General features: G+C 32.2%; 1 protein-coding gene across 1 annotated transcript; it reads right to left on the minus strand.

The window, feature by feature from the left end:
• Positions 1–984: 984 nt before the first annotated feature.
• LOC138308439 (uncharacterized) lies at positions 985–10080 on the minus strand. The gene is made up of 7 exons (XM_069249420.1): positions 10046–10080; positions 9612–9745; positions 6143–6483; positions 4581–5487; positions 4237–4276; positions 3758–4063; positions 985–2589 (listed from the first exon to the last, which is right to left on the minus strand). The coding sequence occupies exons 2-7, from the start codon at positions 9738–9740 to the stop codon at positions 2297–2299; spliced, it is 2016 nt and encodes a 671-aa protein (XP_069105521.1). The 5' UTR covers positions 9741–9745; positions 10046–10080; the 3' UTR covers positions 985–2296.
• Positions 10081–16633: the final 6553 nt, after the last annotated feature.

Here is a 16633-nt window from a genome sequence, read left to right on the forward strand (position 1 = left end):
AAGACATGCCAATTACGACATTTTACTATGGCAATTTTAAGTCTACATACGGTCAAATAACTTCATTAAAGTATTAATACTGAAGCATTTTACATTGGAATTATAAACGTACATAATTTGACGTCGAATGTGAGAATTAATGGCTGTTTTTGTATTCGCAGTGCCCCCTTTTTACTGTTAATTTTGTGGAATGTCTCCGTATTGATGTATCGTATCGATATGTTTTTTTATTTAGTATAATACTCGTTAAATGTATGACTGGCCGATATATTACCTTTCAATTATGCGATGTAACTACAATGTATATACCAATTTTATCACACGTAAGCCAAAGTTTCTGATCAGCATTTAAACATTTCTTGTTTGATACTATAACGAACAAACATAATAAACTTTTTACATAAACAGATAAATACATTCATACCATGTATTTCATAGCGACATACACATTTCTTGTGTGATATCTTGTAAACATATATGTCAATAACGAACAAATACAAATAAACCTTGTCTCTCACTGAAGGACTCAGTTACGTAAGTATATAAATACATTTATATAATATACTTTAAAGTAATAGCAAGTAAGGTTTTACATCAGTGTGTTTGATTAACTATGTTCCAGAAGACTATCAACGTACATATTTTAGAGGCATTCCTATATTGTAACGCCTTTCTCTCCAGACAACTCTTAAATGTTGACCTAAATGTCTGTTTGTAGCTCGTCCATAATTACATTGAGCGGGTTCATTCTTACCCTAACCTGGTCAATATTATTTTTTGTGGAAAAAATAAATTGCATCAAAATAAGTACGTTTACGCTAGTGAGAAACATAGTTGATTTTAATATAATTACAAAAAATAAAGTTGAAATCATATCAAAATGATTAAAATAAAAACAATAATAACTATCGAAATTACATTATAGTATTAAGATAAAATAAGATAATAAGATAGAATCGATCATGCATCAATGTTAAAAAAATAAAGTGATTATAATAACATGTAATCAATTCCCAACGGATAAAGGAATATACAGAAACTGTAAATTATTGAAAAAAGAAAACGAAAAAAATATAGTGATTCCGTAAATTGGAGATCTTTACAGTTGATTGTTTTTTCAGCGTTCGCATAAAAAGTCTGAGAAAAATACAATCATTACTTTAAAGGCAAACTACCTTTCCGGAGCAAAACATAAAGGTTTCTTAAAAAACATTAATAACATCAGCAAACCGATGGCCTAAGATGAGGTTACAACATCAAATATATGCAAGATTTCCTGCGTAATATATGAAAACAGTAGAGAGTCATTTCGCTGTTTTGCCGTCTTGCGCTGTGATAGTCAACTACCGTGCGGTATTTAGGACGACGGTGGAAAACATTAGATAATCGACGTTATAAAAGTTAACATTTTATTTATCTGACTTAAATTGTTCAGAAGTTGATGATAAATGTAGTATTACCAGTAAATTAATAACTTTTGCGACTCTACAAAATTATCAACCTTGTCTTATATTCCCATTTCAAAAATTAAAAGCCGCTTCGGAAAGGCAGTGGGCCTTTAGTATAATATTTATCAGAAAAGAATTTTGAAAAAAAGTCAAATAATATTACCATTTATTTACACACTAAATCTGACCAAATCTGCCAAATCGAAAATATTCTAATTCATGTTAATAATTCGATTGCTGTTACGACCTATCACTGTGAACTTTATTTATTTTGCATCGATTGCGAATCTAGTCATATCAATGATCCCTTTCCAGGTTCGTGATATAAGCGCGCAAGTGGTCAAAGAGTAGGATGAAACCTATTTGTAATAGTTATGACAGTAATATGGAACTCAATTTGTCATAATTTTGATGAGATTAGACATTTTCGAAAAACATGTCGTAGCATGAAAACCTGCCTAAATACTGATAAATGTTGCTTATACGTTGTGTAAAGGATGATAGTATTTTACCCTTATACGGATTGATGATTAGAAACATTTCATTGGGCCCCTAAATGGTATTAAATTATCCAAAGCAATATCAGTAATTGAAGCATGATTAAAGCATATTGCAATATACAAAATAAAAAAACACATACATTTGAATACATCTTCAAAGAAAACACAAAAGATAAAATCATAATTATCCAGCGATGCAAAAAGCATTCATCAATGAACTGCAAAGTAGACAAATCTTAAAAGTATGTAACCTTCTTCAAGGTGGTACCATGGAATCGATTAACTGACTCATGTCGGTTGATAAGATGTCACTTTCCCTATGTGATTTCCTGGCAGAACTGATAGCACTTAACGACAATATGTCAAGGCAGTGTCAACCCAGTCCATGTGGCACATTTTCATTGCCTTCAGTATCCTGATGACGGTTGCTTGATCTTGGAAATTAAATATCCAAAGCTTAAGGAGAGCCTCGAACCGTCGTTCAACATCAGGGTGATTCAGTTCACATCTTTCTATGGCAGAGGCGGAAAGGCCAAGCTCCAGAAATAAGTTGAAGTAATTTTTACCGATATTGTTCACAATACATGTGATTTTATCGACGTCTACAGGTTTCACAAGCTCCTCATTTGATTCCATGCCATCTGCAACAAATAATTTTACACGGTTGTCAATAACTGAGTATTGAATCAAATTAATATGTAGTCGTAAAATATGTCACCAAAATACTCATGTACCCTAAATCAGTTAATGGGACGTCTACTAAAGATTATACTTGTATTCATATTACACCTCGTGATCTTATTATATCCTTTACATGCGCCATTTTATTTATCTTTCATCCGGATTGGTTTCATATCAACTGTATGTCCGATCTGGACACCGGTTATTACTTCTATTTCTATCATGATCATTACAATTCAAAACCATACGTGTATATCTTTTTAATTTCCCCGCTTGCTCTAGTAGTAATGCCACCAAGTTCAATAAACGAAACAGCCATACCATCAGCTTCTAAATAAAGCCCCCCACCCCCTTCAAACAAAAAAACCGGTTGGAAAGGTAATTTTCAGTCCATGCTATTTTGTCAACACGGTAATACTATTCGAATTTAAAGACCGCACACTTTTACAAAACCACATTTTAAATTTTTGACCGTTATATATAGGCGTATGTATACATTTTCAGTGATGCGACGGAAACGTAAAATATGCATACGCTTGACCAGATGGGAGTTCATCGCCTGATATATTCCCATCTGGTTTAACATAGATTAAACGGGAAACTGAAAGTAGAATAGAAACATATGTGAGCAGTTAAAGCAATCAAGTTACTTGATTAACTATTTTACTGTAACAGCTATATTTATGTCAATCGGATTCAGTGATAACATTTAACACAGACACGTTTAGTGATATGACATTGATTACATGGATTACTACGCAAATGGATAAACATAGGAATATTGTAGACCAGGTCATTTTCGAGAGCGATTGGATTTCGCGAATTTGCGAAATAACCCGATGCGAAAAAGATTTAAACCAAAATTACAGAAATCTTGTGACCTGCAAATGTGATAAATGAAGGTATGAAAATAATCAGGAAAAACTAAGTTTGTTTACGGCAATCATGATTTGATAATTTGAATGGATAAACATGAAATGTACAGTGGGAAGTGCATAATTGAAATAATAATAAATATGGAAAAAACTAATTGTTATTTACAGCAATCATGTTTAAAAAAAAATTGATAATTGGTATTATTTAAATCAATGCATTCTTATACAGTCTATTGATTTCCAATAAATATACCTAGTGTGAGGGTTTCTGAGCCTGCATGTATAGCGTTGCCTAGGTCATCACAAGCCATTTGAGCTTTCTCCATGGCAAGTTGTATGTGACGAAATGTGTGGTTGGGATAACAACAAGTCCAAACCAGAAACATCTTTGTAGTTTGTGTTTGAACTCCTGAAATCCTGGCTTCGTCCTTGATATTCGAAATCTGAGCTTCTGAAAGCCCAAGTTCGATAAAAAGCTTGACACAAAGAGATGACTCTATCACAAAAGAGAGTCGGCCGAGTTCCTTCGGTGTTGGCCTCCTGTCAAGGAATGTCTCCTCTAAAATAAAGTATAAATGATATATTTAGTGATATGCATTGTATTTTCATATACATTTACATGGGATATTGTGCATATCATTGTCCTTTAAAGTTCAGGCAAAAATAAATGAATGTGTCAATAAATGATGCGTAGGTTTTCATTAATCATTTATCTTTCCGGTGTTTACGTACCGCTATCGAATCCGAGTCTCTGTGGTGTTGTTCCGGCGGCCTGCACGATGATTGAAAAGAACAGTGTAGTACAGAGAAGTGATGTTAACGCTTAACTCGCATGGGAATATTGATGGTATAGATGATACGTGATACTGACGTTGATATTTAGTTGAATTATATTTGAATGAAATTTTAATTTTATTTTTTTAGAATAGTGTTACATAAATGCAAACAAGTATTTTTCTTTTCATATTTCAATTAACAGAATTATGGTATTGTACAAGTACAATGATATAAATATCAAATACGTTATTTAAAACGAACTGTATCCAATATATATAATATTTACAGATTATTTATACCTCTGTTATGCCCCAGACCAGTAGATCCGATCCTGTCAATCTGTGTTTCCCTCGACAGTCGTCTCCTTTACAGGGCATCCCTCCGCGGGCGTACATCACGCTGTACATATCTACTGGGGTGTCGTATGGATTCAGGTAAAAGTCGCAGTGCATCTTGTACGAATATTCATAATGCTGCTGACAGCTCATTGCCAACGTCTCCTGTAATATCCGTTCCAGAGTTTCCCTAGCATGACGCCCCGATCCTGGAGGAAGTTCTGGTTGTGAAGGACTGAACACAGTGACCGCTATGGTTGATCGTTCCCAGTGCATGGACAGTATCATGCTGCAAAGATTGTTGATCTCGAAACATCCAAATCCCCTGAAAAGGTAGATTGTATCTTGTGCAGCTGTTCCGGGTAGTGCTGATATTTTAAAAGTCCGTAAGATCACAGCAAAGACTCTGTTAAACAACTCTTCTGGTACCAAGTCATTGAATATCAAACACAAAGTTTTTGAGACAGCAAGTTGTTTCAGAGAGTAGGTGATCTCCCCGAGATCTCGGAGTTCTTCAAGTTTGCTTGGGACGGTATATGTCTCACTGAAGCGTAAATCACCCGTAGTGTTGTCAGCTATTTGCATTTTCACAATAAGGCCAAACTTCTCCATCAATGCAAGCAGATCATCTGTGTGACTCATGAAAGCGTTGTTTTGTCTTTGGTTGAGAATGCCAGTGATCAACTCTGGAGTCAGCTCGCCTTTAGTCTTATATTGTTCTAGATCGCGGGTCAGGATCATATCGTCTTGCTTCAGAAAAAAATCATCCTCTGTTATCAGCACAGAGAAAAAATCCACAAGGAACTGTGGATCATTGACTATGCAGTCAATCTCCCTAAAATAGATCACCGACCTCGTACAGTGTAGATATCTAGAAAAAAGATCACAACACTCTCAAATATCTACTGTATCACCATAAACATGATAATATAACAACACCCTCTATCATACTCAAAATGTGTCGTGACTGTCACTATTAAAGTAATAAAAGTATCCTTTAACGTTTTGTCGTTTTAATATTTCCCTATCAGGTAACATGTCGATATTTTGATTTTTTGTTTGTAGATCTTGATTATATCATACAGTATTTCGACCTTCCAACTCTTAAACGAACATTGTTTCAATGACTATATGCAATTGATGTAGGGATTGGAAAACACTTCAAGGAATTACTAAAACTATTAACAGACGGTTTCCAAAAAAGTCGAATCAAATACTTTTAAATTGCAAAATCTTATAGATACGAAGTATCAATATGCAGTAAATGTTTCAATGTTGACTTAAATATCACTGCACTTGTTCTTAAAACATGTTAAATGCAGTATGTATTTTCTCTTGTGAAAAACATAATTCTATGTTACCAAGTAAACGTCAATGATATAACATCGAATGTGATAACCAGTACTTTTACAAAGACGTTGATTAGTCGCTAATGTTTGTTTGGAATGCTGAACATGGTTCTGATGCTGATAAAACACTAGCGTTATATAGTTTTGATTGTAATGCGTAGCTGTAACGATACTCACTCCAGGGCTATTTTAATTTCTTCCTCATCTTTAAATGGGGCTATTGACTTTTCATTTATTTCCAGTACGTCATTCAACGTCAATATCTTGGTTCCGTGTTCTCTTTTTAACATTATCTCCATCTCGAGATGGAGCCATTTGTAAGGAAGTTCCCTGCCCCATTGGTCTTGGTGTTCTGCTAGATCTGTTATCTGCTGACGCAGCTTTCCAAGGTTCTCATTACCTTGTTTAGGCTCTAAAGTGTTATCTATTGTACAGAACCGGACATGTTTGTGGGACGACAGCTCCGGAAACTTCATTATGCTTGACTTTATATCGTCTATCCGACTTTTGTAGTCCTCCTTAACATAATCACAAAAAATTACCTGTTAAAACCATTATCAACAGAAAGTCAAACAACACAGATTAATGTCTTTTGTTGTTAACCTAAGTATATAACAGCAATTCGTGATTGTTAAACTAAATTATTCAGACTTTAGTGTCATTCTTGATGTCGCCATACAATTTGATAAATACTGATTAAACAATTAAAAGAGTTTAATGCAACAACAAGTAAATAATCATCTATTTTCATTGGAGTCTTCCTTTGTAGAAGATAAAATTGTACAATTATGTATGGATTGAAATTCAAAGGAAGACATAAACAGTGTGTAGTGTTCGCGTGTTGGAACTGTAATTATTGAATGATGTGCTTACAGCGGATTTTAGATAGTATTTTGGTATAAACATATTCATGTATATTGAAATTTATTAATTTTTCGAAATATTTAGAAATTTAAGAAATTTGAATAACGTATCTCCTGCTAGCATCACATGCCGAAAATTAACATGTATGTGTATGCTATATAATGTTGGAGATCTAGATTAATTTGATGATATCGTTATAAATATTGATGATTAAAACGTATCAGCAAAGTGGAGTATCTCTATTGGCCGCTTTAAGGCCACTCCGAGTTAAGCAAAATATTTTGCACGAAGATACCTTAGGGTCAGCTGCATATAGTATGCTATTCAGAAAATCCGATTTTTTTTCTGGGCTCATGGTAATTTCATAGGTCAAATTTTCATTGTTTCAGTCCAAATTAATTTTAATTTTAGTATAAAGATTTTTAAAATTTTATTTTTGCATGAAAATCTTTGTAAAGGTTTGTGAGGTTTAGTTTAGAGAAAATTGATGAAAACTTTTAAAAATGTTGTGTTGTGGATCTTGACATGGCCTGCATAAAATCATTATATCCTAGGGTCATATTTGCTGTGTCACGTGCATAAATTAGGTCATATGCAATGAATGGTATAACATTTACACTTAGCATACTATTGTTTGCCATGTTTAAAGCAGATTCTAAAACTATATATTCTTGTTATATAAGTTTATTGCAAGTAAAGTCTTCACTGAAGGTGGGAAGTTACAATTGTGCCTGTTGCCCCATTGTATGATCGGAAAAGTGATTTGTATTTTGTAACAATGTATTTTAGATTATTACGTCCTAGGGTCATATTGGCTGTGTCACGTGCATAAATTAGGTCACATCCAATGAATGGTATCGTCTGTCAAACTAAGTGTCTTCTGGATGTTCTATGTTTAAGTTGCTTTAATCACTACAAACCAGTTATTTTCAAGATAACACCCTCTAATGGTGAATGCTAGATGTCAAATATACTGTATTGTTTTCTAAAGTCATTAGATATTCAATATTTAGGCGCCTTTTACGAGCATGCAATGGGGGCAGCATGGCAAAATTCTAACATCATATTTGTATTGTAGGTGTTTCTTCAGATTCTTTCATAAAACAAACTCAATTAGCTTTAACACTTGCTTAAACATGGGAAACCTTTAAGTTTGATAATTGAAAAAGTATGCATGACCTAATTCATCCACATCGCCCGCCTCATGTGACCCTAAGATGCAATCATCTTCAGCAGATGATGACAAAATCTAAATTAAGCCCAAACATCAATCTATAAAATGGTGGAAAAATTAAAGAATTTCCATCTAAGTAATCACAACATTAAGATTCCAAATTTAGTGGCCTTTTTGGTCATGCAGATTATACAATTAAACATCATACCATTAATGAAGATGTTGCATGAAATAATCTCATAAAACAAGCATAATTATTTTATAAACCTGCTGTAAACATTGGGACAACAGAGGATGCTTAGTGGCCAGATGATTCAATTAATTGAATATGACCTAATTTATACACGTGACCTGGCCAATGTGACCTAGGATTTAATCATCTTAAGCAAGTCAAGATCCAATTGCAATCTTAAACATCAATCTCAAGCTATGAAATCGTTGAACAATTCTTCAACAATATGAAAATATTTAGTGTTAATTTAGTGTGAGACAAATACTTAGCTAGGTCACTGTGACATACTTTTAGAATTGTTCATCAGTTTTCTGAATTGAACTTCACAAACTCAATATTTACATCCAAAAGCTAAAACAATATTATCTATTTTCTAATATTTAATTAATTATTATTATTAAATTCACTGAATGGCTGTAAAACGATCCAAAGTGTTACCCCTCCGTTGGGATTCCAAGTTCAAATTCACTAGAAGATTAGACAATTTTTTGAATAATGATTTCAATGCAACCCTCGGAATATAAATTTAAAACGAAATGATAAACTATAAACCTACCGTCAAAATTATAGATTTAAAATTTTAATTTTAAATCAACAAACACAATCAACAATTCTTGATGAATGCAATTACGCGTAGAGCTAGGTTCATGTATATTGTTCTACATCAAAATTAATTTCGAAATGGTTCTTAGGGTTCTTGTTCTGTAGATTATAGGAACGCACTTCGAAGGATTTAAGAACCAACTTGAAGTTCCAAATGAGCCATAATACCATTTAAAAAAGATTATTTTTTTGTTTTATTCATTTATTATTTTATGTTATTTCATTTTTTTTTTTATAAAATTGTATTTCAAACAAACTCATTTCACCAGGAGTCAAATATTCTCTTTCTCTGAAGACAAAATAACGTTGCGTTAGATAATTAAGTTAGTAAGAGTTAATTTTACAATACAATCTTAGCATTTTATCAATTTCCCAATAGCCTTTAGTGAAATTATCGATATGTCGATTTAAAACAAATCATACTGAAAATCAAAAACGATTTTATTTCTTCCCTTTTCCGTATTAGGCTTAATGTTTTACAATGTTTTAATGTCTTTAACAACACTTTCCTTTTGTTTCGCGAATTATTTCCGATTTTTATACAGAGTTACCTCCCCTTGATCGATTGCTTTTACAACAAAATCGTCACAGGTGTTCTATCATACCATTCTACACTGAAAATGATAATACTAAAAACATGGTTATTGAGTCACTTTGAGTGCAACCTGTAATATACATCTATTGTATATACATACCATTCAATTATGAACAACAATAAACCATAATCAAATATAGCTACGCTCTAAACTTCCACGTTGTCTAAGTGTACTTACCGAAAATTGTTTCTTTAACTCGTCAAGGAATGTTCCTACCAATATTAGTGGGGGGTGATGTTTCATCCTTCTTCCTGTATTGTACTCTACTGCCGAGAAGGTTCCAATCATCCTTATCCATTTCTTCATTCGATCTTTACACAGAAAATATAATTTTGTCAGTTCAATATGATATAATTTTTATATATTTATATCTACTAAACTTAAATAAGAATAAAATAGTTATATTCAATTATATACCATCCTTATTCGATTTCTATTATACCAAAAGTAACATACATTTGATACGCATAAAGGCAGCAAATGATGTCAAGTAGGGTCGCTCTTAAAACATTGAAAACAATAATAAAATGGAGAAGAGATAGCAAAACACGCCATTTGTAATATAGTTTATTATCATACTTCACATGACTACATGCATCTGTTCTATTTACCTGTCTCCTGTTTGTCTTTCAGAAATTCTGGTAACTTGAAGGACTAGTAGTATATGCCATGTGACGATATGAAGACATTGTGTGATGTCTGGAACTGGAAAGTGGACCACCCATATCCCAAAGGGACACAAAAGCCATATCAGATATAGCGGCGTGTGTAGCAATTTTCAACTTCTATTATTTCCTTAAGCATTTCGGTTTGTGGCTGAGTACTGCTCGATGAGAACACTGGAATACGAAAACGAACATATATATACATTTTATCTTTAATTCGATATAGTCTAAAATGCTTTGCTACATCAACATTATGTAGATTCCATCGTCGGTATTGACCATTTCATCAAAATCATGCATTGAAATTATGCATGCTGAGTGGGTTAAAGGTAGAATCATATAGAAAGAAAAACACGACCAAACGTTAAAAACTGTTCGGGAAATGAATATAATTGGAGCCATTGTGTAATGAAATACCAAAGAGTATACATTATTTCAGAAACAACAAGAGGTACGAAGAAAAAAAAAAAAAGACAACTGTACCTAACTATCTGTTTTTTTCTGTTACATATGCGGCACGAATAACAGTTTTGACATCGGTATAACGTAAACATCATGTTATATCAACGTCAAGTCACGTCACCACTACTAAAAATTGTCAGGCGCGCTGCTGATACGGTATTTTTTCAAAGAACGTACTGCAAATGAAGGTACGGTGTAAAACAGTGTAAATGTTTTCCAAAATATGAAAACAGAAAACATGAATTGACAGAAAAAAAATGTATGGAAAACTTCTCATGGTCGAGAAATATTTTTCTCTAAAGGTGGTATTATCAACACTTACAGTGGCGCCACCTAATATTTCCCTATAATTTGGCTGTTCTATCACACAAATCGCCGCTGTCCTTCTGATATATTTCTTCAAATATAATATAGAATACAGTAGTTACCAAGTGTAAGTATATGCAAACGAGCTTCACACAATAACATTTACATATGCCCTTGTAAAGTCAACGGGAGGGGAGTTGCGTTCAAATTAGCATAATCGCAATGATGTATGAATACAAACGCAGTGCAGGTTCAGACTTCTCTAGTTCACGCTTTCGATAAGTTTTTTGCGTCATATAGTTGTCGGATTTTCAATATTAATATAAAGGTGTCTTTGTATAGATCCAACTATATTATGTATTCGACATCATATCTCAAATGATGTGATCCAAGCATTTGTAACTGGTAATAAACTACTGATTGAAATCGCAGGACGGGAAATACAAACGGGAGGGCTTTCCTCAGGAGAAGTGTCGGGGAATCCCAATAGTTACGTTAGATTGTAGGACACTACGTGTATGTGTGTACGGTTCACTCATCTTCAAATAAATTTACAGTATCATCTGATTGTCGGTGAAAAAAATGCTGGGATCGGTATAAAGCGAAAAAATGGGGTAAAAGATAATTTACAGGTTTCCAGTAGAAAAAACTGACAATTACATGTAGCCTATCCAGGGAAACAGTATCTATCAGTTTGAATTAGGCCCCCTGTCTTTGCATTCAATAATAAGGCATACACACACGCAAACACGTGTCTATTCTCCGTATAATAAAACAAAAGTCATGACTATGACCATTTTGTCTAAATCGCGTTCTTAGACCCGATACATACATGACATAAACCTTCAGTCAGTCTCAACGATCATACCATCTATAGGTCTATATAACAGTAACTTTCCCTCGGGTTGAAAAATCAAATATGGCGGCTCGCTACACTTCGGACCGCCTCGATACCCTGACAACGATACATACCGGTAGTTGTTCCGCCTATGATTATCTCAATTTCTTATTCGAAATGGACATTATTGATATATTATCAAAATTATAAAATGAAAAATTAATTTGAAAAATATTTGAAAAGCTGAAAGAAGAGGAACTATATATCTATTCGGCCATCCTGACTACCCAGTAGTTCAACCCAAACTAGCAGCCATCACCGTTTTAAATTTGACGTCAGAGTGGTTTTATGTAATGTAAATATATAGATTGAACAGTGTTTTAATTGCGTTAAAGGTAGTATGAACACAATGGGATACAGGACATATTGAATGTAGCGCCGTTAGCGCTACATGTAGAATATGTCTGTATCACATTTTGCGTTCATACCACCTTTAACGCAATCAAAACACTGTTCAATTTTTTTTTTTTCTATATCAAAGTACTAAATTTAAAAAGTTTAAATAGCTACAGTGTCCAATATTACCATTAGTCTCATTATCTTCACTTATAGGCGGTTTTCGTCATCATTCCGGGTCATTTCGTGTTCTCAATACTTCTTTTGGATCCCCTGTCATAATCATGGCTCCATTCTTTTGATCCCAAGTCTACTCGTAAAACCAATGCTGATAATAATTCAGCTCCTTCTGTTGGGTTACGTGACGCTAATGTCGGACATCACTCTTTTTTTCCGAAAGGACGGCAACTATGAGTTGTCTATTACCGATCCATTCACGGCCACATAAGGGGGACACACACTGGTGGTTGTTGAATACCTTCTCCCGGTCTGTCTTTAAACTTTGCCAAAATAGGTTTCGATGAAACCTGACATGATTCCGCATGTATTGTATGTTATTTTAATTTCAATAGTTGGGCCACCACTTATCAAACTACAGTTTGCCATCATTTGATTCGGTATTATTTCTTCCATTTTATTAAATTTCTCATGGAAATTAATGTTTTCTAATGAAATTACAGATATATTGTCTCGTGTAATAATACATTTCCATTCGTCATCATAGACGTATAAGGTAAACTCAGTAAGCTACCTTTACATTCAATAAATGGTGTAGACTGATGTATCTCTTTGACCGACTTGTAAATTGAATACTAAGTAATACCATTTTTAGATTATCTTAGACAATGGATATTAATTACAATTTGGTTAATTTGTTTTGTTCATTTGTCGTAAATTCTAAATGTGGTAAGAATGCATATTCGATCATATTCTTCTCCTAATTATATCGCCTCTTCATAATAATCTCGTTGAAACATTGATTTTCTATATGAAATATAGTAATGATTACTTACCAACTGTTTCCGGATCAAACCACAGCAGGGAGGTAGTGAGAAGTGAAACAAAATAAATAAATACGTTAGGAGTATAATATTGACAACAAGAATGTTAAGACTATGCAGAACAATTTACAGTAAAATTATTTTATTTTTAAGAATGCATGATGAATCAGGTCAATTTTCATATTCTATCCCCTCAACATACTTAATATTGTAGCTGTGGTATATTAATTATCATATGTATGTACGCCATGTTTTCAGATTTTATCACGACCGAAAAGAAGTAATGAAGTGAAACAAGAAATGAAAATTAAAAATTAGATTCATAACATTATCATGAATCAAATGTCGATTTTTCTAAAAGAAACTTATAAATAAATATTCAAGTCATGGTAGTGATAGAAGGAACAACAAATTTGTATAACAAAAGTTAATATATTTTCAATATTTTTGTTGACTTTGATTTATTCATCTGCATACGATTTCTAAATCTTTTATCACATTTCGGTTACATTGTCTATTGAACGTTAACATACCTTGATGCCTGATAATCTATACCACATCAACAACATAATACACGATATGATTTTATCATGTCATATTACATATCAATTTAATATCCGAAATTAAAATAAATAAATCCATTTTTTTTTCTAAAAATGTTAAGTTTCTCCCGAAGGAATGAATTATTGTAAAATATCAAAATATATTTTATTAAACACTATGATATCAAATTAAGGTTTCAGCAGTTTTTAAAAAATACTACCAACATATTGTCTAATGTAATATCACATTTCCATTGGTAATCATAGTTGTCTAATGGTAACTCGAAAAAGTAGCTTTACATTCAGTAAATTATGTCGACTGATTTGTCTCTTTGACCGACTTGTAAATAAAATAAAAAGTAATACCCATCTAAGATTTACATACAAAATAAACTATAATTACAATTAAATAACCTTGTTTTGTTCATTTGTCGTAACATCTAAATACTGATAAGGATTGCATAATCGACCCATTCGTACTTCTTATTCTATCTCCTCTACATAATAATCTCGTTGAAACATTGATTTCTATATGAGATATAGTAATGACTACTTACGTCCTGTTTCCGGAACAAACCACAGCAGGGAAGTAGTGAGAAGTGAAACAAAATAAATAAATACGTTAGGAGTATAATATTGACAACAAGAATGTTAAGACTATGCGGAACAATTTACGGCAAAGTTATATTATTTTTAAGAATGCACAAATGCACGATGAATCAGGTCAATTTTCATATTCTATCCCCTCAACATACTTAATATTGTATAGCTGTGGTATATTAATTATCATATGTATGTACGCCATGTTTTCAGATTTTAACACGACCGAAAAAAAGTAATGAAGTGAAACAAGAAATGAAAATTAAAAATTAGATTCATAACATTATCATGAATCAAATGTCGATTTTTCTTAAAGAAACTTATATATATTAATAAATATTCAAGTCATGGTAGTGATAGAAGGAACAACAAATTTGTATAACAAAAGTTAATATATTTTCAATATTTTTGTTGACTTTGATATATCTCTGCATACGATTTCTAAACTTTTTTTTCATTTTCGTTACATTGTCTATTGAACGTTAACATACCTTGATGCCTGATAATCTATACCACATCAACAACAAATCACTTCTTATGTTATCTCCTCTACAATAATTATCTCGTTGAAACATTGGTTTCTATTTGAGATATAGTAATGATTACTTACTTCTGTTTCCGGATCAAACCACAGCAGAGAGGTAGTGGGAAGTGAAACGAAATGAATAAATACGTTAAGCGTGTAATATTAACAACAAACACATTAAGACTATGCAGAGCAATTTTTAAGGAAGATTATAGAATATATTGTCTCGTGTAATAATACATTTCCATTCGTCATCATAGACCTATAAGGTAAACTCAGTAAGCTACCTTTACATTCAATAAATGGTGTAGACTGATGTATCTCTTTGAACGACTTGTAAATTGAATACTAAGTAATACCATTTTTAGATTATCTTAGACAATGGATATTAATTACAATTTGGTTAATTTGTTTTGTTCATTTGTCGTAAATTCTAAATATGTTAAGAATGCATATTCGATCAGATTCTTCTTCTTATTCTATCTCCTCTACATAATAATCTCGTTGAAACATTGATTTCTATATGAGATATAGTAATGATTACTTACTTCCTGTTTCCGGAACAAACCACAGCAGGGAAGTAGTGAGAAGTGAAACAAAATAAATAAATACGTTAGGAGTATAATATTGACAACAAGAATGTTAAGACTATGCAGAACAATTTACGGCAAAGTTATATTTATTTTTAAGAATGCATGATGAATCAGGTCAATTTTCATATTCTATCCCCTCAACATACTTAATATTGTAGCTGTGGTATATTAATTATCATATGTATGTACGCCAAGTTTTCAAATTTTAACACGACCGAAAAGAAGTAATAAAGTGAAACAAGAAATGAAAATTAAAAATTAGATTCATAACATTATCATGAATCAAATGTCGATTTTTCTAAAAGAAACTTATATATATATAAATAAATATTCAAGTCATGGTAGTGATAGAAGGAACAACAAATTTGTATAACAAAAGTTAATATATTTTCAATATTTTTGTTGACTTTGATTTATTCATCTGCATACGATTTCTAAATCTTTTATCACATTTCGGTTACATTGTCTATTGAACGTTAACATACCTTGATGCCTGATAATCTATACCACATCAACAACATAATACACGATATGATTTTATCATGTCATATTACATATCAATTTAATATCCGAAATTAAAATAAATAAATCCATTTTTTTCTAAAAATGTTAAGTTTCTCCCGAAGGAATGAATTATTGTAAAATATCAAAATATATTTTATTAAACACTATGATATCAAATTAAGGTTTCAGCAGCTTTTTAAGAAAGACTACCAACATATTAATTGTCTAATGTAATATCACATTTCCATTGTTAATCAGAGTTGTCTAATGAAAACTCGAAATAATAGCTTTACATTTAATGAATTGTGTCGACTGATTTGTCTCTTTGACCGACTTGTAAATAAAATAAAAAGTAATAATCATCTAAGATTTACATACAAAATAAACTATAATTACAATTAAATAACCTTGTTTTGTTCATTTGTCGTAACATCTAAATACTGATAAAGATTGCATAATCGACCCATTCATACTTCTTATTTTATCTCCTCTACATAACAATCTCGTTGAAACATTGATTTCTATATGAGATATAGTAGTGATTACTTACTTTCTGTTTCCGGATCAAACCACAGCAGAGAGGTAGTGGGAAGTGAAACGAAATGAATAAATACGTTAAGCGTGTAATATTAACAACAAACACATTAAGACTATGCAGAGCAATTTTTAAGGAAGATTACAGATATATTGTCTCGTGTAATAATACATTTCCATTCGTCATCATAGACGTATAAGGTAAACTCAGTAAGCTACCTTTACATTCAAT

Source organism: Argopecten irradians, chromosome 15, assembly GCF_041381155.1.
Source record: "Argopecten irradians isolate NY chromosome 15, Ai_NY, whole genome shotgun sequence".
Lineage (NCBI taxonomy): Eukaryota > Metazoa > Mollusca > Bivalvia > Pectinida > Pectinidae > Argopecten > Argopecten irradians.

Coding starts and splice junctions, on each gene's coding strand:
- LOC138308439 (XM_069249420.1), bottom strand. CDS start 9,740: ATGAAGAAATGGATAAGGATGATTGGAACCTTCTCGGCAGTAGAGTAC. Junction 5,488..6,142: donor GAAATTAAAATAGCCCTGGA/GTGAGTATCGTT, acceptor TCTTTTTTCTAG/ATATCTACACTGTACGAGGT. Junction 4,064..4,236: donor GAGACTCGGATTCGATAGCG/GTACGTAAACAC, acceptor ACTTTATTTTAG/AGGAGACATTCCTTGACAGG.